This window comes from Schistocerca gregaria, chromosome X (genome assembly GCF_023897955.1).
Source record: "Schistocerca gregaria isolate iqSchGreg1 chromosome X, iqSchGreg1.2, whole genome shotgun sequence".
In the NCBI taxonomy this organism is placed as follows: Eukaryota; Metazoa; Arthropoda; class Insecta; order Orthoptera; family Acrididae; genus Schistocerca; species Schistocerca gregaria.
In genome coordinates this window covers 44087246-44115162 of record NC_064931.1, presented here as the reverse complement: position 1 = coordinate 44115162, position 27917 = coordinate 44087246, and the positions used below count along the sequence as shown (strand labels likewise).

Here is a 27917-nt window from a genome sequence, read left to right as displayed (position 1 = left end):
CCCGGCCTCCCGCATGCCCACTATACGCCCTTGCTCAACGTCCGTCAACTGCACATACGGTTCACGTCCATGCTGTCGCAGCATGCTACCAGTGTTAAAGACTGCGATGGAGCTCCGTATGCCACGGCAAACTGGCTGACACTGACGGCAGTGGTGCACAAATGCTGCGCAGCTAGCGCCATTCGACGGCCAACACCGCGGTTCCTGGTGTGTCCGCTGTGCCCTGCCTGTGATCATTGCTTGTACAGCCCTCTCGCAGTGTCCGCAGCAAGTATGGTGGGTCCGACACACCGGTGTCAATGTGTTCTTTTTTCCATTTCCAGGAGTTTATATATGAAATATAGTACCATACTATCTTTATGCTCGTTTTATCACTGACGCGCCAGTAACATACACTGTACCCCCAAAACAGGATAACTCTTGTCATTATTTCGTCAGAAACATTGCAGACACGTCACAAATTGTTTAATTATTTCTAATGCATTTACTGCATCGTGAAATGATACTGAGGAATGCTGAGGCTCTTGTGTATCATCCTCATCATCAGTTTCTTCCTCGTCCTGGCCTCGCGATGCACTCCGAACTATCTCAGCAATAGTCACGGGTTCTGTAGTGATGAGGTTTTCATCAATGTTCACATAACCCTCAAATGATGCCTGCTCTCGTATTTGATTCCATTCTTCATCATTAGGTGAAATATCGTCAGTATGATCATTTCCACCACGATTGTGGACTTTATTTCCAAATCCAGCATTTCGGAAACTTCCAAATGCTATCGTTTGAAACTCTGTGGCATGAGGCTGCAATGCAGTGTATTGCCTATCAGAAGAAACAAAGTCATTAATAATTTCTCAAAGTGCTCTTTGGCTCCGGTAGCACAACATGAAATAAATACCAAGTAAAAATCTTACCTGTAAAATGTTTATTTTCATTTCTTCCTTTTTTTTTTTTCAATGTTTACACACACGATGGCAAACTGAATGAGCATTTTGCAATAAACAAACTTGAAATTATGTATTACTGCAAGGCCAAGTGGCTGGAGCTCACTCATGCAATTCGTGGGAAAGAATTCCACAGTCACATTTCTGTCTACAAACAATAAAATCTTCCTGCCATCCACGATTTCTTGTTACTAGTGTATTTTGTGGGAAACGTGACAATGTTCTTAAAACAATGGGGCTTGGCAAATTTCCTGATCATAAGTGGGGGGAGCTTCTCACTCCCATCACTGTTAGCACATAACAGCACTGTTACACGTTGTATACTCCGTGGCAGTTCTCACCTTTGTATGCACTTGTGTGGTCAGGCATTACATTGTAAAACAAGCCCATCTCATCTGCATTGAAAATGTTTTTAGGAGCATATTGGGATGTTAGTTCTTTCAAACAGGTTTCCTTCCAATCTCTCACTGTCTTGGGATCGACACCTTTGCTTTTGCCACATACATTGAGACAGCTGATGCCATGTCTTACCTTAAATTTGTGCAGCCAACCTGATGAAGCACTGAAATTTCCCAAATTGCAAATTCATTTGCTTTTTAACAAAGCATTAGGCTGCTAATAGGAATGCCTTCTGCTCTACATTTCCTGAAGTACTGCAACAAACAATCTTCCACATCTTCACATTTCCCACCCCGAGTGTGTGTCCGCTTACTAGTAGAAATTCCGAACACATGTGCACTATCTTCAATTTCCTTTGCCTTTGCTACTATAGAATTTAAAGTAGATACAGAAATTCCTAATTCCTTGGCAATACCCACTCGCTTTTGGTTAGTGTTTTCCTTCACAGTTCTCAAAATTTGCAGCTTTTCAGCGAGAGTAATGCTTTTCTTTTTTCTTCCACTCATGTTACCAGTTCACAAAATTATTAGAAATATAGTATGAGGTGTGATGTGCTTCGGGATTCCGGAGTGACACATAGCACTTGTTGTCCAGTTGTGCCCTAGTTCAGCAGAAGTTGTGCAATTTCAAGAAAACAAATGAATGCTACACCTACTACCAACTTGTACCATCTCTGCATAACATCTGGTTTTTGTGACAACTCTATTATTGCGGTTTATACTGTTATTGCGTATCTGTCAATCTATAAAACAATCTCAAGTCTGTCACATTAAAAATTAAGTGTTAGCTGGATTCGCATGCTCACAACAAAGTGATTTTCTAGTTGGCAAAATGATGCCGTGTTAATATATGAAGCTTAGACTGGTATTACACTATCAAATTTTCTTTGACAATGATCTTTGATGTGGTACAAAAGGGGGTACTACATTGTCATCAAATATCTCATCAAAGTTCCTTGATAATGGTCAACGACAACTTAATACTATTATCTGCATTTCAGTTTTACTTACAGCATCAGCAGTGTAGTTTTCTGGCATTGGCAACACCATAACAAAACATTTGCAGTACATGAAGATGAACTTTCATTTTATGAGTAAAACTAATTTACTGAGCGGACAATGGTACATACAAGAATCTGTCAGCCATAGAGCAAGAACAGATTTAATTTTTTACTTCATGGTGAAACGAATCCCCAGCAATGAATGCACACTGCCAACATCAACACGCCATCAATACCGTAAGTAAAATTATACTTGGTCTGCAGTTGCGTACACTGTAACTGCATTGTCATTGCATTTGCAAGAGAAACAGAAAAAAAGGAAACATAATTGAGCAAAACCGTGGACTTCACAGCGAGACATGAAAGATATACAACAAAATTTGCAATGGGAGCTGCAAGTCGAGGACGTAAAGTCACATGAAAATCCCTTTGGGAATGGACGAGAGTAAATTTCAGTATGTGCCCAATAAAGTGGCTCCTCATATTATGAAGTTGAACACTTTCCTCAGAAATGCTTTATCTGCAGAAGACAGAATTACCACAATACTATGATTTCTACTACTATAGTTTACAGTACCAGTATAGTGCTCTAATGCTGCAGTGCACATTGATGAAAATAATACCAGAAATGTTTGAAGCTATTTATAATGCACTGAAGGAGGAATATGTGAAGGCAAACAAATTTAATATGTACTGCAGTCATGAAATTTTTTTATTTCCACAGAAGTTGTACATTTTCTCCTTTATATTCCCGAGGGTATATCCTGACCGTACTTCATGGCTAACAGCATCTGCAATCTTTTTATAGTTCTAACTTTTTTTTCTGTTTTTGTATTCGGGATGTCATAAGCTACACAGTACTTCATCTCCCTCGAATATTTCTATCAATTTAGTTATATGTATAATGCACCATGTAAATTTGGGAGTTATACTGATAAACATTGAGTGTCAGACAGCTGCAGCGATACTAGTACTCCAAGCGGTTGCTTTCTTCATGCAGTAAACATAAGACGAATGCTTCCTTTGATCAAATCTAAGGCAAGTCACTAGATTTGATCAAGGAAAATTTGACCAATGCCAAACTTTGAGAAAGTTCCTTATTACACTATCTAATTTTATTATAGTCTAATATTGGCCCACTTCCCAGCAACCCACTGTGAAACACTGCATCATAACTTGTGCACACTGTGGGTATTTCGCTGGGACATGAAGAAAAAAAAAAGTGTAGGTGAGAAAAATGTATAAGTGAACTCACTGAGCAAACAAAGAAACCAAATTTATGGACAGACAACTGTACTTTTGTCTGGTCATAACAACAAGGTGGTGGTGTAATAACACATGCAGTTGTAAGCATTTCGAGTCTACACGACTCACTTCATATGCACTGACAATAGCTATTCTCTAGCTGAAATCTAGATCTGCAATACAGTACACATCGAGTTGCAACTGATTCGTGACTTATTTCCTGTTTTGGATAATCAGACTGTATTAACAGGAGCATTAAAACATGAAGAATAACCAGTAATAAAGCAGCATCTCACATTCTGCCGTGGCCTCCACTGGCTACTGCCACTGACCTGTTAATACATATTGATAAACAAAGTATTGCACTAGACTGATTTGGGTCCTCTCTATGGAATGAGTATATAAAATTCTGCTTCAAAAATAATTTTGCTTGTAACATGAAACAAACTGGTGGTTTCTGTTGACACTAGGCATCACATGAAACATTGCCCATCCAGACATTAGAACAGCAAAATTGCAAATATCTGCCCGAACACCAGAGATAATGTCCATGATGACTTTTTTGACAGACAACCTGTATTCCTGCCTGAGAGTCTGTTCTTGCTTAGTGAGTCCTTATCAGGTCACTTCAAACGTAAAATACATTTTCCTTCTGGTAGCTGCCTGGTCTGACTTTCACTTCCCAGGGCACTGTTTTTAATGCCTGAATTCACTAGACCAAAAAAAATTTATGACCACAGGTGGAGATGATGATGAAGACCCTTCCATCATTTATAACAGTTGGTATTCAGAGATCCCACCACAAATTAGGTCTGATAGTGCTTGAACAGCTGTCTTAGAACTAGACCATAATTCAGTTACTCTCAAAGATTTAACAGTAATAATTTTATCAACAAAAATAACCACACACTTCACGTTTTCCCTCAGGGTAGGAGAAATGAAATTTGTGTACGTACCTGTTTCATTCTCCTCTGGACAAAATGAAGCATGAATAAAAAGGAATACTAAGTATTTTTGTTTGCTCTAACACAAACAACGTGGGACTGCATGTGAGACACACTATATGTAAATACATTTGTAAAACTAACCACACTGAGGTGCAGTTCTTCCTTATGCAGGAGGAATCAGAACAAGAAGATCAGTGCTTGATTTGTTAAAATCAGGGGGATGTTTTTGGAATTCATACTTCTTAAAACTTTGTATTAATGCTTTAATGAGCATTTTAAAAGTTCAAATAAAATGGTTTTGTACGAATCGCAGCAAAAGTTCTATTGTGCCATTTGTCTGAAAATCTGCGGTTCTGATTTTATTCCATGGGAGGTATCAGTGTATACAGTCACAAAACAAGCACTGCACAAGACAGCTTCCTCCACTTCCAGATAATAGCAAATATATTCCATGTCATAATTATATATCTATTTCTATCATGGGAAGCAACATGTAGTAATAAATTTCAGGCTATTTTAGTAGAGAGAGAGAGAGAGAGAGAGAGAGAGAGAGTGTGTGTGTGTGTGTGTGTGTGTGTGTGTGTGTGTGTGTGTGTGTGTGTGTGTGCGCACTTTTTGGAGAGTGGGGGCGGAAAGGGGAGGGGGTGAGGTCACCCGCTGAAATCATGTATATCTGAAAATTGTATACTAATATTCAGTTTGTTTTTATCTCTTGTGAGGTGAGTGATATTCTTTATTCGCAGGACTATTTAATGATAATATGAAGAAATTACGAATATCAAATGCATAAATATTGAGCTAACTTAAGGATAAGAGATATATCTCTATTGATATGCAAAAGAACATATACGTAAAATTATTCTGTCAGCACAATTAGCAGTAGTTTCCTTAATTATGGCACACAGAAATTAAAAATCAGGTGAATTACAAAGCTGAATATGAGTAGGAAAAACAGAGTAAAAAGTAAACACAAATCATGCATAACTTACACTTTCACTCTCCTTCAACAAATACTTATGCTCAAAACACATGCAACATTTATAAGAAACACAATGCTTCATGAAGAATATCTGAAAGAGGGTTGTTTACACTCTCTCATGATTGCTAAGGTACTATAGTTGCTACCATAATTAACGAGTTTACTGTTTTCCATAATACAGATTTCATCATCATATTGGGAAATTTGTTCTCTTTCAAATAAACATTTAATGTAAGAACATACCATTCTTGTTTGCTTTGGTTGCATGAATTATAAGAGCATCAGGATGGCCACCCCTAATGTCTGGACCATCCTCATCTGGTTTTTTAAACACGAGGTGCTGAGTAATATCTAACTCATCCAAGGGACTTGGTTCAGTTTCTCTGTCTTGGGTAACATCACTCATTTTTGAGACAGATGAAACTGTTCCACCAGTTTTGCCTTCATGTTTCCATCTTGTTTCATCATCTTGTCTATAAATAATAATAATAATTATTATTATTATAATAACACATATGGACATGTAAAGAGGTATTAAATTCATATTTAACATACAACCTTATCTTCTCCTAAACTAATCTATGAAAAACTTACTTTGTGTTGACAATTAAGTACCCTTATAAATATCAAACTCTATATTTCTCTGTACCCAAAACTGGCATGTTATTTATTGGGAAAAGCTCTGAAAACAAAATCTGAAGAAGAAGAATAGACTTAATATGAGTTCATAAGTAATAGCTACATCTCTTACTGCATTGAGTTGCTAATTTGAATATTTTCTTATGTTCTCTTAATTCAGAAAATTGTGATGAAGATTTATACAGGGCCAGTTTTTTGATATATTTGCGTTTATTAAACTGACATAAAAAATGCTACATAGCTTTACTATACCTAACAGCTCCATGTGGTGTCTAGTGAACAACAGTACAGGACAACTCTGAATAAATATAGCTGTTCTCTTTCAATAACTGTCCACATCTTCTCATAATTCTTAAATGGACATATTTCTCCATCACTAGCCACAAATGCTCAACTGGGCTCATAATAAAATTGTATAGCTCAAAATGTTAACTAAACCATGTTTCAATAGCCTCTGGCACAGGCATGGGTACGTTACTTTGCTTTATAATCTTGGAGTTTCCAGACAACAGCGAACATCAAGAAGGATTGAAAGTGATCACCAAGCAGTGTGTTTTATAGCAGGCACAATCAGACTAGCCCGCACAGAAAACCCAATGCACACCAGAAGGAAATACTTGTCATCAGCCTACAAAATGACCTGTTGAAAATTAGAAACTATGGCCCCCATATGGTAATGCCATGCCTAGACCTATGTTTGCAACAAATATCAATGGCATCAAGCCAACTGACATGTTTTCAGCTGTACAAGGAATACCAAGCAGCTTCACATACTCAAGGTTGATATTTTCTCCTATTTTCTAAATTCATCTTTGCTGAGCCAACTGGCTCTTAGTGAGAGGGTACTGAATGATTTAAAGAAGAAAGGAAGTTTGGGGTTTAATGTCTCACCAATAACTGAACATGGAGCATTAAATCAGTTTACAGACAAAAGAAAAAGGAACCAGCTGTGGCATTATCAATGGGTCTACCCTCACATTTGTCTGAAATCATCTACGGGAAATATGGAAAACTTAAATCTGATTAGCCAGAGAGATAACTGAACAACCAATCCACAAAAATTGGGCCTCTGCCTTTACCACAGCTCTTATGGTGCAAGGCTCATCTGAGGCTAAACAGCTTATTTTACCTAATTGGATCTGGACTATAGCATGGAAGCTAGACTGTTGGAAGGATATTTCCCTACACCTTCATCTTATGTAAATCACTACTCTCATAGTTTGGATTTGTCTTTATTTCTTCTGTTACTGCTGTTTTCCAGTCTCTGGAGGTGTATTTCTGGAATAGATCCAAACCTTATTTATTCATACTGTTGTCAGTCACCTTCATCTGCATATAGATATTTAACCTGTGTGTTGGATGAACTGCTTAATTACAATCTGCCTATATTATGCTGTAAAGGAGAGAGGAGCTAAGCTTTTTAAGCAGTTTCAATTCACCATTTGAATTAATTTTGACTTCAAATTTCTTTAAGTCCCCAAAACAGTCACAACAAACCTGACAGCTAATTTAACTGAAAAGCATGGTGTTACATCATTACTTACCCAAAATGTCCAGCAAAAGCCTTGATATTATCAACTAAATACTTTAGAGGCTCAATATTAGACATTCATATCCTACCATAGTATCTTTATGTCCTAATGGTCTACTCAATCTCAGTTTAAAAGTTACTTATGGAATAGCTTCTTGCTCATGTTTCATAGTGGCTGCAATGCCATGTAACATCTTCACTCAAATGCAAGTGCTGTCCAGTTAGATTATGTTGTGACTCGTCGATCTTTCAAAGTGCCGCCGCACAGTTACGTGTGTCCTCTACATGCGGCGCTGTCTGCCAGCCATACAGCAGCAGCACCACCTAAGTGACCAGCCAGCCAGCAGCCGCTAGACTCGGACTCAGTTCTGAGTTGACTATTAAAGTGTTCACACGTCTCACTTTGTTTACTTGATCTATGACTTACATGTATTGTGCCATCCTTGAAATATATTTGTTCAACTTGAAGTTATAACAGATTAGATTCTGGGTCATTGGAGAAGAAAGCATAACAAGGAATAAGGCATTATGATGAAGTGAGTAACATTCAGCAAATTTTTAGTTACATAAGTGATCATGTGAGTACAAAACAAGGGTATTTTCTCAAACAGTAACCACTTCTCTATCTAAAACTGTAAACTTTTTGACAAACTGGTGATGTTTTACTATTATTTTGTATCTATTCTGATCTGCTGGACACTCCTACTATTTTGGGTTTTCGTGTCATCAAGGGATGTAATGACCTAGGATTTAGTAAGAGTATCTCAAACATGATCCATTAAGCCTTGTAATCCCAAATGAGAAGCTGCTTGAATAAAGAAGCACTGACAGTATATGCAAACTGATAAAGTGGAGCGATGTTGGAAGTTTTCCATCACACTGTCATCACACATAGACTGCAGATTTCTTGAATTGAGCAACAACTAGTAGTAAATACTTAATAATATAAAAGCTTATTATATTTTTAAGGCATTAATAAGAAGCTAGAAGAACATGAAAATCAAACATAACTCTGAGCAGCGTGCTTCCTGCTGCTTGTACCTCTCTTTAAAACCTCACTGGCCTCAACACACAAATCTAGGAGTGCTGTATATGAAGTGCACACAAATTCTGTCACTAAGCTACCTGCATGTACTACATTCACAGAAACATCTATAGTTTGCAGTAAGAGTGAAACATAAAAATCAGTAAGGAAAGTATTGGTACAGGAGGCATTTAAATGAGGTCTGAACTGCCATACGATTAATACGTTTCCGCCAAAAACTGCAATGCCCTGAAGGAATCACCCAAAAACGATACATTTAATAGCTGCAATACCTAATGTACTAAAAGGAAACATACAGAACAATAAAATAAATTACACAATCCAAAATCAGTACCTAAATATTCACCAACACGCCCTGCATGTACTGTTAAGGAATGGCAGTCTAGATAGTTAATTACCCAGTGTAAATCTGAACTGGACTGCTTACAGGTCTGCTGTGGGGAAGTCACCAATCAATTAAATTCTAGACATATTCAATGGGTGACACATTTGATGAATGTACAGATTATAGAAGAAATTGCTGTCTGTTACACTGAATTGTTGAAATACACTTAGATGAATATGTTGACTGAAGGCTACTGCTTCAGGTCCTTTAACATACGAAATATAACATATGCTTTAGGATTATTCAGGAATCACAGCAACTGAGATTATTCCATTTCTCAATGGTGCTCTGACATAAATCAACATGCTATTATACAGGAGTGTGTATTTTGGGATGTGGTATTTAACTTTGTAGTATCTTGAGTATATTTTGTCACATGTGGACAAGTATTGTTCTGTTGGAATATGGCTCCCTGCAAGTACTGAAGAAAGGGAAACAATTTCGATTCTACAACTTTCCTGGCATACCAGATGCTACAGAAAGTATCCACAATAGGAGCAGCCAAGATTACTAACGATAGAAAATGGTACCCACACCACCACAATGAGTATTTGTCTGTTTTGATGCTAAATAAAGTACTGCGGGAAGTTATTTTTACTTTTGCAGTACCTTACATGTACTGTCCACCACTGTAATCACAAATGATGTCAAACAGAATGGAAAAGAGAACGTTTGGGTGATTTGCATAACATGATCTCAATTGATGAGTCCATTGTAGCAAGAGGTGCAAAAGATATACTGCACAAAGGACTAGATGGCTTTAGTGCACAGCAAAGCCTACACTAGCAAAATGTGCTGATGGTGAAACACTTGTACTGCTCTACTAACATGACACAAACCCTTTATGTGAAACATTTCATACTATCACTGGCATGCTGATGAGGTATCTTATCATCCAGTGCCTATCTCACATTTCACGACTATTCCATTTGTATTCCATGCCCTGCTTCAAATTTCTGTATGTCCCATGACATTATCAGCAACAACAGTGTACATTTAAATAATAATATCTTTGACATAACAGAAAACCACCATACTGATTCATAATGATCCCTTATAACAAATATCACTGTCTGTATTTCATTTTGAATATTACAAAAATAGATAGCATCAATGAACATAGCACAGTGTCTCACTTACGATGGGGTAATCCAATCATCCACCTTACGATGTAGCTCTGGAGAGGTGCCAGGTAACGTCGGTGACACTGGAGGTGGCGTTGCTGCCGATTTCACACTTGCTGTTCGACTTCGTTTAGGAGGCAGAGCAGGGGGCAGACTTGCCAGTTGTGCTTTCACAGGTGACGAAGTTGCAAACTCTATGCTACAAAATAACACTCATCAGAAACAATGCAAACATAAAATAGAAAAAAATGCATAATATTGATGACAGAGCTCCTAGGGCTTCTCTTGGTGACATGTGAAGAGTAAAATGATAGGAGATTCAAAATATGATGCATTTAAAATATGGTTCACAAGGACAGGTACTTCATTAATCATGTGGGTGATGATAAAACAATGGCAGGATAAGGGTTAATAATGTTATTAATAAATACATATAAATCACTCTGTTAACCTAGTGATTTATTTTGTTGTGAGGAAGGCAAGAGAGTTCCAAAGAGATAGACGATGATGTCAATTGTTAAACCTTCTGTAATAGTCTATGTTATTACATTACTGTTATCCTTTCCCTATGATAAAATAATTGTTAGAAATATCAAGGCATCAGTTGTGAGCCAACACTGAGTGTTCTGCAACAGGGTAGTCATGTTTGACTTTCATCTCAATAAGGCTGTGGTCATTTAAACAAGTGCACAGTAGGACTGGGGTCAGGCACACCACAAATGCTGCTTGTGGATTGCACACGATATGTAATATCTCACAAGACTGATTTCACAAGCAGCTGTGTTTCTAAAAGAGTAGGATATGTTGGTAAAATGACTGGAAATGGAGGCAGGGGATGAATGCATAGAACCATGGCCTCCTATAGATCAGGCTGAAATGGTTTCAGTGCATCAAAACTGTTTGAATGATCATGTTAAAGCACATGCTCGTTTACTTGTTGTGGGTTACTGCTCATGTTTCACATCAGTGAGATGTTACCTTTCACAGAATAGCTCGTAGTGATGATATATTTCTCCTATAAACAGAATAATTGTAATAAGTCTCTAAAAACAATGAAATGTAAGCTCCTATTGAAATTAACTTGTAAAGTACTTGAGACAGCAAAATGGCGAGTTCAAATATAACTTAATTTTCTATGTTAGTAATTCACATGTACTAACAGAATTCTTTTATTTTACATGCCTGTGGCTTTAAAGTAATACTGAAGGTGTTGTAGTTTTAAAGGATAGCAGTGTATAGATACTGTACAGAGTGAAGAAAAATTCACAAACTTGGACTTCACAGTATGATGGTATTATATTATAATTTTCATTTGCTGAAGATTTCAAAATGTTGTTTCTTTGTATGTTTCAGCTATTATGAGACTACATAATGGAAACTAGCTTTGTGACTGTATTCTGATTTTCAACTGATGAGAACAAAGCAATAGCTATTCCAAGAAAAGAATGGACCCCTTCAAAATATTAAGCTACTTGCATCAAACAGTTTGAAGACCTTTAAGTAATGTAGATGTTTCTTGCAACTGGGGAGGAAATGTTCAGGAATTTGCTAAGAATAGGTACCTATTGAAGCCCTGAGCAGTGCCAAGAATATTACCAGATTTACCACAACATTTTAATCAATGCGTTACTTCATTTTGTGTTGATCTTTATTTGAGAAGAGAGATACAAATTAAAATATTGGAAGAAAAACAGAACCTGTGGCTGGAAAAGGATTCAATTAAATAATTTCAGGACTTTTTGAGTAAGATACATCAGAAAAGTGATTAGTTTCAACTGGAAACTGTGTGAAAAAAAATGTTTTTTAATATCTTCTATGTTTAACAGTATTAAGTTATATCTAAAGTTATTGTTAGTGTTATGACATGAAAGGATTTAAAAGTTCAAGTTTGTATTAAGAATCAAATTGTTTGTACATCACAGCCATCATGGATACTTCCAGGTGAGAAACTGCAGAGAGAGTTCCAGTTACAGGGCTTATTAATTAGCGATGATGAGACAGAAAGTTTTGATACTATTACTTCAATATCTGGATTAGAAATGATAGCACTTTCATACATCTACGTCTAAATCATACTCCACGTGCCACCTAATGGTGTGTGGCAGAGGGTACTTTCCGTACCACTATCTGATCCCTCCAACCCTGTTCCACTCGCAAATACTGCGTGGGAAGAATGTCGGTAAGCCTCTGTATTGGCTCTGATTCCTTGAATTTTCTCCTCATGGGCAATATGTGAGATGGCAATATGTGAGATGTATGTGGGGGGAAGTAATATGTTGTCTGACTCCTCCTGGAAAGTGCTGTCCTGAAATTTCAACAGTAAATCTCTCTGACGCACAACATTTTGCTTGTATCGTCTGCCAGTAGAGTTTGTTTAGCATCTCCATAACTCTCTCTCGACAGCTAAATGATCCGTGATGAAATGCACCACTCTTCATTGGGTCTTCTCTATCTCCTCTATCAGTCTTACCTGATAGGGATCCCAGATAGACGAACAATACTCAAGAATCGGGTGAAAAAGTACCTTATAAGCCACTTCTTTTGAGGATGGGTTACATTTGCTTAAAATTCTTCCAATGAATCTGAGTCTTGTATCTGCTTTTCCCACTACGTCTTATATGGTCATTCCACTTAAAGGCGCTCTGGATAGTTACACCTAGATATTTTACAGCAGACGCTGTTTCCAGCTGTTTGTCATCAATACTGTAGCTGTACAGTAGTGGATTTCTTTTCCTATTTATGCGCAATATGTTACATTTATTTACGTTCAGTGTCAACTGCCAGAGTCTGAACCATTCATCAATTCTCTGCAGGTTGGTCTGCAAATTCTTACCACCTTCTGACATTGCTACTTTGGTACAAACAACTGCATCATCTGCGAATAGCCTAAAAGAGCACAACACTCTTTCTACTAGATCATTTATATATATTGTGACCAGCAATGGCCCTATCACACTTCCCTGTGATACTCCGGATATTATCTTCACATCTGTCGATTTAGTTCCGTTAAGAGCGGTGTATGGAGTTCTATCTGCAAGAAAGTCTTGAATCCAATCGCAATTCTGCTCCGATACCCCATAAGCTCATATTTTTTTCATTAAACGGCAATGTGGGGAGGTGTCAAATGCCTTACTGAAATCAAGGAACATGGCACCAGCCTCAGCACCATTGTCCACTGTGCTGTGTATCTCATGGAGCAACAGAGCGAGCTGAGTTTCACATGATCTCTGTTTGTTGAATCCATGTTGATTTTTATAGAGGAGGCGTTCACTTTCCAATAACGTCATAATTCTTGAGCATAAAATATGTTCCATAATTGTACAACAGATTGACACCAATGATATAGGTCTAAAATTGTATGGATCTGTCTTAGAGCCTTTCTTAAAAATGGGAACGACTTGCACTTTTTTCCAGTCTTTAGGTACCATTTGTTGCTCAAGCGATCTACAATAAATTACTGCAAGATGAAGAGTTCGCATAATCTTCATAGAATCTTATCGGTATCTCATCTGGTCCTGAAGCCTTTCCACTACTATGTGACTGTAGCAGCTTTTCAGTTCCACGATCGGTTATCTCAATATGTGCCATTTCAATGTTCGCAAAACGAGTGAAAGGAAGGACAGTGTTATGATCTTCCACGGTAAAACAACTTCAGAAGACCGAATTCACTATTTTGGCCTTCTCTCTGTTATCTTCCATTTCTGAGGTGGTGTGGTTGCTGAGAGATTGAATAGATGATTTTGGCCCACTTACTGATTATACATACAATCAAAATCTCTTACAGGGTGTATACGGGGACAAGGAAAAATAATTCCCGGATCTCCCAATTAAAAATACACTTTCTTCCAGATGAAAACACACTTTTTCCGTGTTATTAAGTGACATTATATTTTCCCTCGGAACTGTAAAACTTATCAATCCTTGGAATAATTATGTTTTTATACACAGGCGTAGAATTTCCCAGCACTTTAGAAAACAAAACTCGGGGAAGAAAACGATTTTTGGAAAGATTTTTGATGTGCAGCAATAAGTACACTGCATATTTTCGTATTATGAAAGTATAAATTCGAATTCCACCAAACACTGCATGTTACTATCCGAACCATTGTAATCGAGATTGTGGTGTGCTTTTGTAAGCCAGTCATAGCTCGTGCCACGTGATCCCGCCAGCCGATGACAGCGGATATACAGACCACAGGACACATGATGTAGTCAGCTAATAGCAACATCACTGTTAAGTAGCGTGGATACACAAACAGGAAAAGTCAATGTGTTAGATTTATATACATAGTGTTGCTACAACAAAAGCAAAGCTTTCACATATAATGTTGATATTTTTTGCGCATGTTACACTTTAAGATACATCACACAAATGTGCCAGTAAAATTTTTAGCCGAGTCCAGTGACTTGTCCTTAAGTTTTCCACAAATAAATTAGCTACCACAGAGAAAAGAGAACTTCCCATAGCACTACATCAATTTGCTCATAATAACTACATGAATGTCTGATCTTCTGGGCTCATTATCAAACGCTCTGCGATTTAAGAAATTTATCGTACATTCTCGCACATCGTTCAACTTGTGTAAAGGGAAATTTACTTTCAAAGCAATGCTTTTCAAACCACCATTCGCAAATATTTTCCCTCAACCTGTTAGAAATAGGTTTGTTTCAGTAGTCGTCAGAGAGTGCCAGATAACGGGCGCCACCAACCTTTAGCAGCTTCTATGATGCAGGGAGCCCGTATGTTTGTACGTGTAAAACATTAAAAGATCTTACATTATGTCATAAAAGAAAAAAGACATCAGAGGATACTTCAAGAACATAGGGATTTCATGAACAATAATAAAATGGCACATTTAAAGTACATAATTATAGAGCATATTCGTATGTCCAGATTCCCAATGAAGTAGGCCTCGGCCTGATATTGAGCTTTTCAGTGTGGGTTTCGGGACGTAAATTTTCTTGGAGTACCAGTACTGTATTGACTCATTTTTGATTCTTTATGATGGCATAATGCCATACATGCTAGAAGATGAAAATGTGCACTTGAAATGCAGCGAGCAGCTGAAATTACTCAATAGTGTGGAACTAAACACTTTGTTTCAAACACATTGACTGCTTCAGTGTAAAAGATTTTTAAAAACCAAATTTCTTTAGCAAACCGACAAAAATAACTTCACTATTCTACAATGTGATTAATGCATGGCTGTCAGAAAAGTGGAAATAAAATAAAATCTGAAGCTAATAACGTATATTAGCCTTCCTTAATTCTGTGAATGTATTTTAACTCACTTGATAGCTCCCGGCCACAGAAATACATTTTATTTTCATTTGACGTGAGAGCAGTAAATGAAGAGGAAACAGCAAAATCACTAAATGTAAACACGGATCACTTGGAGACTACACACTTCCCCACTATAACTCAGACTGCTCTGCACATCAGTCCCAGATCTACGATATTCCCAAACCAGTGCAATACTAAGATAGCGATGCCCCCGCCTCTTCCCCCCTCCCTCAAGCGTTTGAGATACAATGTCAAAAATTTAAAACATCGAGTTTCCAAAAATATGTTTAATTTGTAGTGCAGATCTTTCTGGAGAGTCTGATACATAAAACATATATATGTTCAAGGAAATGTAAGACATGTTATTTAGTCTTAAGTGTGCCTGAGTGCATTGCCACCCCTCTTCACAAAGCAGTCTTCTATCACACGTCACTGTATTTCACTCCATGAAATTGAAATGTGCATATTTTGTACTGGATGCCATCAAACTATATTCAGGACAGAGGAAATTAAAATGTCTGGTGGTGCCTCTCCTGCTCCGTCACCTGGTTTGACATCCTGCCCCTCTTTTTTTTTTTTTTTTTAAAAAAAAAACTTGCAATTAATACTGGATGGAATTATTTGTAATTGGGAGAACAAGAACTCTTCAGAAAATTTGCACTCTCTATTGCTTGTTAGCTAATAACTTTCTGATTTGGGTGACATAAAATTAAATATAGGCTGCATAAAACCAGTAAAGACAAGAGACAAGCAATATAGTACACATTTCTTCAATCCTTAGCTCCTAGCATTGTTTTCTTTCTATCTTGCTACAGCTTTACATGGCATTCTTTCCTTTCTGCGAACAAATCTATTACCCCAACAAAAGTTCATTGAACGTTTTGCTACATGAAAAATCAAAATATCGTTGTCTAATACTGCGTGGGCTGTTAATTAGTTCCCAAGACTGGTGGTGTTTCTTGATTTGATTACATCTATTTTGTCACTATCTGCTAGATAAAACAAAACAGGCCTTTCTAACACTGCAGAAATTGTAACACACACCAAATAAACGAGACTGTTTTGGCACAAATGGTTATTTTTATAACACTACAGAATATAATTTACGGAGATCAACATAAAATGCCTATTAGGCCTGCTAATAGCAAAAAGCTGTGTGTCAGGAAATAGTTTCACGTTTCATTCATACGCTCCAATTTCTCGAGCATGAGATCGAAAAGCAGTAGTACAAGATTTTTATATAAATTTGGACTCGCCATATTCTTCCTTAATTTGTGTGATGTCCCCCTTCCTTCTCCTTCCTCATTCTAACGAAGTCTTGTCATGACTAATTCTGGAATTATTCCTGCCTTTGTCAAAACTTATTCGCTAGCTAACTTTGCTAACCCTGCCAGAGTCACCGGTTTAGTTACCCCTGATTATTCCCCAGTTAGGCATTGTCATCTTCGTATAGACCATTTTCCGCGCTACTTCCACAATAGAACTTAAGCATCTGCTAGATGGGGACTGTACAACTGGCCCTTACTAGTATAGCCATCTGGTCAAAAATTCTCACAAAATTTCATTTTCCTGCATACACCGAGAAGATAATACATAATCTTTCTTACCTGTTACTCCTGTTAGTTGTTTATTTCCACTCTGGTAGTCTGAATCTATGGATTTACCTAGGAATTATAGCAATGCAGATCATTCGCAAACCCAATCAACATAATCAGACAGTGATTGGCGTTCACTTGTTCGGCTTTACTCTGCTCCGCTTGTATAGCCCGGTCCCCTTTTGCCTGCAGGAAAGTTTATTTCTAGATGCGACGAGGATTCCCCTGGCAGAGACATCACGTACACTATACACACATTCAAAAATCAAATTATGATTCTTTTTTCTACTATGTGACCAAACTGATCATGTCATAGCTCCCTAGGCTTACACACTACTTAATCTAACTTACGCCCACTCCATCATAGATCCGGGCCCAGTGCGCATGCGTGAAACTGGTAGCTTGAGTGCGGCAGTAAAATTTTTCTGTGTTGCATCAAGCTCCTTGCTGTGACTGCTTACTCAGCCAATAGCCACATTTCTGTAGCCATAAACAGGAGAAGGTACTACTCATACGCCACTCAACTGCGCATGCACACGAGCCTGCTCGTAACTGCTACAATGAATTTAATGTAAACAGTTGTGACGCCACGCTCATCGGAGGCAATTTGTTATTATGAAGCATTGCATAGTCTTCCTAAAGCCTTTAACACATTTTGCTGTTAGCAAATGCTTGTATGAGCACTGTGTTTTGTTGTTGTATATGGCACATTTCCTTTACAATTTATGTTTCATTTCGGGGTTTTTTTTTTTTTTTGTTCACATTTTATTGTTGCAGTACTATTCTGCAATAGTGGGATACAGTAATATCCTCTGGTAGAGTATCAATTCTTACCAGTCAAAATTACAAAAATTTAACTGAAAACTAAAACAACGAAAAATTCCTGGAATTCTAAAAAATTCCTGTGTTTTTCCTGGTTTTGTCCCAGATGAAAAAATTCACGGATCTTTACTCAGGTCGGTTGACAACGTATTACTTTCAAAATCCTTGAACGCTTTTTTCTTTGCTCTCCTTACACTCATTTTCACTTTGTTCAGCTTTTGTTTGTCTTTGCTTCTCTTGAATCTGAGATGTAGTGCTCTTTGTTTACGTAGCGCTTTTCTAATCTTGCTCGGAACGTACTTGTCTAGGGCATATATTGAACGATGACTTTGAATTTTTTCATTTGTTCTCCACATCTTCGTCCTCATCACCAAATATTTGATGCTGACTGCTGAGATATTCTGAAATTTGTATCCTGTCACCCTTGCTGAGCAAATATGTGTTCCTACCTTCCTTAACATTCCTTGTAGGACCCATCATCATAGGTGCTGTCATAGTCGTACAATCGCTGATACCTTCCTCTATGTTAACTGATTCGATAAGTTCAGGTCTGTTTGTTGCCAGGAGGTCTCAGACGTTACCCTCACAAGTTGGTTCTCTAACTGTCTGCTCAAGGTAATTTTCAGACAAGCCATCCAGAACAATGCCACACGATTCCCTGTCTCTGGCACCAGTTTTGATGGCATAACACTCCCAATCTATACCTGGGACGTTGAAGTGACCCCCTATTACAATGGCACGATCAGGAAAATTACTAATGATATTCTGCATGAAAATTGTGAGCACTGGAAAAAAGAAGATAAATTAAATAAGCATCTGCTTTTTGTGCTTCAACAAATAGTGCTTCTCTTCAAAATGAAGAGATGTTACACTTGCAAAACAATTTCCTTTGCATTCCTTTTGTACGAACAGTCATCCTCAAGCTATGATGTTTCTGGACATGACATTTCAGTTTTGCCACATTTTGAACACATGTGAAGTATGTCAGGAAAGCTCCACCTGTCTTCTAATGTTTCAAGTGAAATCATGAATTATTTGCAATTAGCTTGCTACAGATTAAGTGAGGGAGAAAGAAGCAAGGTGTTGTTCAGATAAATGAAACTTATATTGATGATACGCTTTCATGTCATAATGGCACTACAATGAGTTTTTCTGAAAATCAGCCTGCTTGTACTGCTGATTTTTCTTGATTTCATCTGCAACTGACCATTTGACAGAAATTGTCTGTTTATTTACAGCGAGGAATCTTGCAGGTTGAGAATTTTTGGAGCTTACTTTGAAATTACTGACATTCATTTCAAGCTATGGTTTCAAAGTATTGCTTTAACAGGAAAATGTTTGTTATATTGAACAATTAACCATCAGTTACTTTAATACACCTTGCAGTTCACATACTTCCGATTTTTTTGATTTTGTACATATATTCAAATGCGTTACAAACAACTGATTGAATCTGAAAGATGTTGACAAAATACTTGCTTTACCTAGCTCTGATAATCCAGCAGAAAATGTACAGACAAAATTTTCTGTTATCAGATACCTGTACAAAATTAAAAGAAATTGCTTATTTAAAACTCCACTACAGATTAATCATATGATAATTCCAGTGATATGGAGAGACAAAGTTAGTTTGAAGGACAATATTTTCCATAAAAAGACTCTCTTCCCTCTGAAATAACTCGCAAATGATGGAAAACAGTTAAAATTCACAGTCCAATGAAAGTAATGTTAAAAAGGAACCTGTCGGAATTGCCATCTGAATCAGCAAATGATGAACATTTCAAAGATATTAACAATTTATTAAACTGGTGTGGGACAATCTGAGTGTTAAGGAAACATTTTTGGCAATGCATCATGTAGCTAAAACCATTAAAAAAATAACTGCATGCTCCTTAACTGAACTGAAGGTACCATATGTTCTAACAAAGAAATTGAAAACTTACTATCCATGTACAACAAACAACATGTTTTTGACTACCACAACATGCAATTTTTGAAATATTTTTCTTGGAAAGAATGAGCAGTGCTAATGTGTATAAATGCATAACAAGTAATGTAAACTGTCACATTGTAACTACTGATGTGTCATTTCCAGTAGGAATGTGCTGCTTTGTCAAGACTCTCTCAGCATTCTAATTTCATGTACCAGGTTATTTACTGATAGCCTCAGTGAGTAGTGCTGTAATGCTTCAGTTATTTGAGATTAATAGCAGTGAATTATGTGAAGTGAGTGGGAAGAGACAAAAATTGGTGCACAGCTGTTAACAAGTATTAGTTTCTGCATTACTGTTACACATAAGAAAGCACTGAGTGATAATGTGGGATTGGAGGGAATATTTTATACAATGAGGTACAGAAGGGTTGTATAAACCACTTCTAACTTGAATTTTGGCCTTCCTATAGCATTTCAGTTCATACTGATAGCTGTCTGGAGGGAATTACAATGTTTCAGTAGAGAAGAATTTGTAATCTGAAACAAAAATTAGGATAAAAAATCATTTAATACTTCATTCTGCAAAATACAGTAGAGTGAAGTTTCATGTCATCTCATTAGAATTCTTAAACCTGAGGTAATCTATTGATGATGTGTTCTTAGAGAGATGTTTTCTTGGGATCCATTGCAACTCAAAATTATACAACAGATTTTGATGTAGATATGTCTGTCCTCATTTCTTATTTCTGTAATCAGTTATGTTACATGTAAGGCCCTCAAACATGTTGATTGTTGTTCTTGGGCACTGCTAGTGGTACAACTACCAACATCTATTTCAATGACCTTAACAGAGGTGGTTTAAGTGTCTCCATCAGAAGACACGTCTGAGTTGGGGAAATGTTTCTTTAAAGTTTGCCACATTTTGATTAGTCCACATTCTGAACACACATTTTTAAAGTAAAATAATAAAGAAAGTATCTCAGCATCTATTGCGAACTTAAAAAAGTGAAAGAAGCTTTACAAAAGAACAGTGTCTGTTATTTGTCATACCCCATCTTTCAGTGGAATCAACATGATGTTAGCATACTTTTGCCAATACTCTTATCTCAAATTGCACAATATTAAGAAATTACAGTTGCAGGCATGAAAACTTGGAAAGTAAGAGAAAGCTTACCACACTCATGTGGTGTACAGGGCAGCATAAGCACAACTGGCCCAGTCAAGTGGACTGGAGTGACTGTTGTTCATGCATTAAAGCCAGCAGATGCTCCTCAGTGCCTCCAGTTTTGTGAGTGGCTGTTTAGTGAGATAACAGTGAATGGACTGGACATGGACCTATTCTTTATGTCTGATGAAGCCTGGTTTCACCTGAGTGGTTATGTAAACTCACAGAATCACAGATTCTGGGCAGTGGAGAATCTGCATAACTTCCAAAAAACACCATTGTATGATCAGAAGGTTGGGGTTTGGTGTTTAGTGTCTGCCTGCTGCATTATTGGTCCCCATCTTCTTTTATTAGATGCTGCCGTCAGCACATTAAATTGCCAACTTTTGAAACCATTTGTGAGAGCATTAACAGAAGAAGAAAAGACCTAAAGTTACTTCCAACAGGATGGAGCAACTGCCCATACAGCCAACTGAACCTTGGAGCTCATTTACACAATCTTCATGCCTGATAGAGCTGTTAGCAGTTAGTCTGTCGTGGCCCTAGCTGGCCACTCAAGTCATCTGATCTATAATGTGTAATTACTTTGTGGAACGAGCCCTGAAGTCTAAGGTGTATTGCAACAACCCTCATGGTCTTAAAGAACTGCAGCAGCAGGAAATTTTGGATGACACTGCAGCAATTCCAGCAGTCCAGCTTTGGTCTGCCTTCAGCAACTTGCTGACCAGGGTCCAAAAAGTTTCTACAATGTTTTTGGTATCATACAGTACTGTAAGTACTAAAATAAAATAATGAATGTAGCCTTTTGAACATTTTAATACTTGTATATCATAATGCTTCTACTGTTAAGAAAATAACTTAGTCTAGGTCTATTGTGAACACCAAGTTACAGTCAAGCCACAAAGTTGTTATACTGACACCAAAATGCCTCATTTCCTTTGTCTCATATGACCAGTACTATAACTGATAGTTATGTATTGCGTTTTGCCAGATGCAAACTGTATTACAGACACATGATGTTTTTTCCATTCAAGGGCTTTATGGTGTCTTACAATTTACAAACAAGTATTCATTGTGAAAAATGTGAAATTGAATGACGTATACTGAATTTATGGATCTAAGATTTCCTTGCTCATTTTGGCAATGATCAGTTGTTTCATCTTTGCTCCTCACAGATTATTAGTTTAGGGGCAATCACTTAGTGCTTTTAAAGGTAGGCTTACATAACAAACTAATCTTTAGTCTGGCAGATTTTTATACTGCTAGAGTACAATTTCTATTCTTTTCTCATAGCTTCTTGACAAATGACAGAAAACAGCAAATGTAATTTCAAGAGCTGAAATCTATGCAGTCATGATGTAACAGGCTCCTCATTTTTGAGTGTAAATTGGTAAAAGTAAAGCTACATCCCAAAGTCCAAGAGAAACAAAGATCACATTTTTAAAATACCAGAACAGGCAATATGTGAAGTACACATCTTACAAACAATAAGTATTGCCGGTGTGTGTAAATGCATAACAAGTACTGGAAACTGCCACCTTGTCACTACTTTTTCTCATAGCTTCTTGACAAATGAAACAAAACAGCAAATTTAATTTCAAAAGCTGACATCTATATTTAAATTGATCGCGTAGGAATATCCATCTTTTTTTAAGTTCAAGACTGACTTGGCACTCTACTTTCACATACTAGGTCTTCTATTGATTACCCTGATAAGTAACATAGCGACGCAAAATTCTACACGATTGATAGCAGACAATTCGTGTGATGTAAACTGGAATGGACAAAAAATTGGTGCACAGCTGTGAACGAATATTAGTTTCTGATTTGGTGTAGAAGTAATTATAGACACGCAAACATTAGGCAAAAATGTGGGACTGGAAGGAATATTTTGTAGAAAGAGGTAGGCATGGGTTTTCTAAAACACTTTTTATTCATGTTTTGACTGTCCTATACTATTCCGTGGCTAGACAGCATTGATTAAGCTCCATTTATGTGTGTGGAATGGTGGGCGAGTGTGTGTTGAAACCAGTCATCAGTCTAACATGTAAAAATATTAAAACGTATTTAAACTCACTAAAATATAAATTGAAGGAATATTTCAATAAATAGAGACAAATGTAGCAAAGCTATAATTAAATCTACTGAAATAAGGCACAAAGCACACCATTTCAATATAGATATGACAAACACTCATAGAGATCAGTCTTCTGTATGCAAGCAAACAGCCAACAAAAAGCAGAGAGTACAGCATTGCCAAACAGAACATTCTAGTATGCTAGTTAAAGGAGGCCATGATAGAACAGATTGTAAGAGGATATGACCAAAGGAACATGAAGCTGGAAGCAACAGGGGATGGCCCAATACCTTGGGAACAGTTGGAATGATTTTTGAGTCACACAAAAGTTAGTCAAAGCCCTGACTGACAATGTGATTAACATTTGTGATTCCAAAAGGGAGTGTGCCACCAACCATTTAACACAAATGTACCTCACAGATCATCTCAAAATTTGAACTTGTCACTGGTTTCTGCTTATACCTTCTAAGCTCCATAGATGCTCTCCTGCTGTGCTGTTGAACTAGCACACCAATGAGATCCACATGAACAATCCTTGTGTTTGTCCAACTTTTTGTGAAGCTTGGAAGCTATGGACAGAAGTAAATGACACTAAAGAAAAGCAAACACTGTGTGCGACCTGGTTGGGCACAGAATTTTACAAAGACAAAATGTTCATCACAGCATATACTCTGCTAACACGTACAAAAAAAAACTCAATGCAATTATATTGTTCCATTTGAGGGAGCAGCAGCTTTGAAGTGGATATGATGTTACTTCACTATGGAGAGAGATGTTTTCATGGAGCCACCAGGGAACTATAGGGTGACATGTAGTAAGATGATACGCTCTGCAGATAAAACAAACTGTTAAGGTTCTGACGGAATGAGGAATGTGTTCAGAAAATATAATCTCTTCCACATATTTACTGCATGCAGCTTACACAATTTTAATTACTTAATTTATCACACTGCATTCATTAAGAGCTTTTGAATTACAAGAATAGCTATACATATACAAATATTAGAAAACTACTACATATCAACACTTCAACAAAGCTCTCCCACATAATATAACATAAATGACAACAGCTATAGGAGAATATCAAGATCTTTCATATCACTCCACTTGTGAATGTCAGGATACTTTCAAAAGGACACTTGTATAGACATGCAGGAGATGTTAATATGACATGATAACTGTTTGTCATTCAGCACCAGACACAAAATTGTGATGATGATTTGCCCCCTTGTGGACAGTGTTTGTGCACCTTCCATGGCTCATTTGGCTGTGATTCAGAGTAGCCCAAATTTCCCATGGCTGGTGGTCATACCCAGGGGGCTCCTCTTGGATGCAGTGCAGTTTTAGAAACTGTGGAGGACAGTTTTGTTTCCAGCAACGTTTCCAGCCACTGATCACACTGGAGACATTTTCAACAAGAATCCTGGCTGCGATAAGAGTGGTATGTCTTTATTGTAACGTTCTTTCCTCCACAGGGAATACATAATTCAATATTGGAAGGCCAGGGTTATCAACAATCTTCCAATGTTAATGTAGAAGAAAATTCTTCAGTCTGACATTAGGAGACGGAATGTGACTGACAGGTAACCAGTATGTGGGGGTAGGTTGTACTGATCCACTAACAACACACTTGGATTTGGTAAGTGGTACACCTATCTATTTCAGATATGGACTATGAAGCAAGACAGATGCATAGCACTCTGCTGTTGAGTGTACTAATCTGAGTTTCGATACTCAAAGAGTGTCTACTGACAATCCCCAACTAATGCCACAGAGCTCATGATGGGTCTTATTTCTGCATTTGAGTACACGTTCATGACAAGCACTCCTTAAAAGAAAGTGTTCTGTCTAATGCGATCCCCAAGATATTTTGGATGCATGTTATGACGTAGTTTGTCTCCCTCAAAACAAATATCACGGGTTGTGTGTGCCAATCTATTGGACACATGGAAACATGCAACTTTTGTTTTATTTGAGTTAGGTTGTCACCCCCATTGAGAGAAGTACTAGCTTAAGATGTCTAGATCAGGGGATTTCTTAACAGAGGAGTGAGGACAGATGCTGCCTGCAGCAAGCCATTATTCAAAACTTTTGGACAGCTAGTGTTTTTTCCTGTAGTTATAGTTAATGTTCGTTCAGGTAACACATTGTACATTAGTTTTCTTGTTTGTCTGCATGGAACAAATCATAATAATTTACAAAGCAGCCCATGTTTCCCAACTGTATCATGTGCTGCACTTACATCAATGAAAGTAGCAGATGTTTTTGCATCATTTGGCATCCCGCAGAGGCAGCCAAATAATCTCAAAGACCTTCTGGCTAAAATGAGTTTGTCACATGATGAACTCGCACAATTATTTTTAGGACAGTCCAGCTATAAACTTTGCACAATTTTAATACTCTACAGAAAAAGAGGAATGTTAGAGTTTAATACATTTTTGTAGCTAAGATAATTATGAACGGCCAGCAACATCAGGCAGGTTGTGACAGGCAGTCAGCCTAGTTAAAGGAACAAACCTGATATATGTCACAAGCAATTTTGGACAACAATGAAAATTTTAAATAAACATGGCTGGATGGGAATTTGAAACATTTCTCCTCGATATCACACTAGCGTCTTGGTCACTGTGCAATTACTTTTAATTATTGGAAGTAAAGAGACAAGTGGCTCAGCCTTGCTAAAATTCATAGCCATGATTTATTTAAAGCTGAATTAGACAAGGAAGATTATGTAGGCAAAGATTTAAAAATGCACTTGTGTAAAAGACTATCAGCTTACCTGTCAATTGTACCAAATGTTGTTGCATTTGGAAATATCTGACTTGTTGAGACAAGAGAGAATGAGCAGGATTGTGTTGATGATAGGGAGAGCTCCTGCTGCTGCCACTCAGCTTGGAGGAGATTGTATGTATGTACAGAATGCCTCATGAATTCGCTTGTGCTGCCATGTGTGCAGTTCCCAAACATTTCCATGTATGCCATTACTGAAATAAATTTAGGATGAATGAATATACTTTGTTCATAGAAAAAAACTTCACAAATTAAAAATTATAAACAACATAATTATTCTGCATAAAGCATTAACATGCTCAATATTATTACACTTTTCACTACAAAAGCAGAAACAGATTCAAAATATATGAATAAGTAATGAAACGAGGCTTAATGATCAAATCATATAACTAGACAGTTAGAGAGTTTTCATAGTGCATTTCTATTACAATAGTTAAGTAACATACCATTTGTATTAAATTAGAAATGCAAGATTAAAAAGTAGTAGTGGTGGTGGTGGTGGTGGTGGTAGTCGTCTCTGTATGTTCCAATCTAGATTGTGAAGAACTTACCTTTCTGATAAATGACACTAATCAATCAAATTAATGTGGAATGGTAGAAACTGACTGTATAGCAACTAAAAACAGTAAAATTCACAGTAAGCTACTATGTGCCAGTCATGATATGGAATTCGTACAATTTAATATAACAATTTTTGCAGCACCAAAAAAAAAAAAAAAAAAAAAGAAAAAAAAAAAATTTGAAACATCTGAATCACATGACAGAAAAACTGAACTCAAACTAATGTGGCTGCTGTGAGACAACAAAAGCAAAGGCAACCTTACAAATTTCAAAACTGGATTTTCAGAATGATCATCAATATTTTTCTGCAGAAAGCAAAAGTTGGGAAATGCCTATGAAATAACAAAAAAGGGTATTCTGTAATTTGTTGCACAAGTTGATGAAGTAAACATAACATTTTGTACAACTTAAAACAAGCTCAAGTACACTGAAAAAATACAGTGCATTGAGGAAAGCAGAATTTGTATCTGTGCTTAAAAATACATTGATTAAAGGGAAACAATATTACTCACTAAGTGATTTATTGTATGATGAAATATGCTATCATTCTGAGTGCCCACTATATGAGGATAAAGATGTGATGTTCTCAGAAATATTATTCCTTCGCTATAACCTGTTGTAGTTAAGAATTTGATGACATCTGAGTTGTCAAAATTAGATGTTTCCATAAATAGTTTTTATCTTTTTATCAAAAAATTATTTAACAAACTCACAGGAACCAACTGAAAATTACAAATGTAATTTCAGTGACTGAAAAGGAGAAAGAACTTAAATGCCCCACCTGCGGTTAAACAGTAATTTGTAAAAAGATGTTAATACTAAAACTCACTATCCACATGCATGCACCATCACAAAAGGATATGTCTTGGAAGTCCTGCAGCATGAGCCACTTGTGGCCTAGCAAATCACACGATATCAGAAAAAAGCAACCAAATTTGGAGATGAAAGGGAAAAATGACAGAACTCATGTTACGCACAACTCACTCATTTACTTCAAGGAACACATTTTCACGTGACTGAGTGGTGAATTATAAACTGTGGCAGAAAAAGGATTAAATAATACCATGAGTATCTGCAACACAATTAGCACAGGAAAGATCATAATTGTCTCAGAGAGTATGGAGAACTGGAAATCAACCACAATAAGTGTCTCTAAACAATGTTCTAAGACGTCGTTCTCTGCATATACCTAGAGATAGCAGAGTACCTGGTGTTGCACAGATACCTATTTATTCCAATCTTTTATTTGTCCATTTTCTCCTCCCCCTACTCTCTCCATGTTATCACCCCCATCACAAAAGGAGGCTCGTGGTTTTCACCCCACAGCATTTCTTTCCAGATCATAGCTAATCTGTCTACCAAATTTGTTTGAAATGGTTCCATGGATTTAGGAAGAGCTATTTACCCGTGTCTTTACCCGCATACACACGTGTCAAATGTATTTCACACATA

General features: G+C 37.1%; 1 protein-coding gene across 11 annotated transcripts in view; it reads right to left on the bottom strand.

Annotated features, from left to right (window-relative positions):
* LOC126299504 (guanine nucleotide-releasing factor 2) overlaps nucleotides 1-27917 on the bottom strand; it is a 361975-nt gene that overhangs the window by 67806 nt on the left and 266252 nt on the right. For all 11 annotated transcript variants that reach the window (XM_049991460.1, XM_049991454.1, XM_049991453.1 and 8 more), the window contains 3 exons: nucleotides 25891-26095; nucleotides 10252-10434; nucleotides 5755-5984 (listed from right to left, as the gene is read on the bottom strand). In XM_049991460.1, the coding sequence (XP_049847417.1) occupies nucleotides 5755-5984; nucleotides 10252-10434; nucleotides 25891-26095 (618 nt within the window). The remainder of the gene's footprint in view (nucleotides 1-5754; nucleotides 5985-10251; nucleotides 10435-25890; nucleotides 26096-27917) is intronic.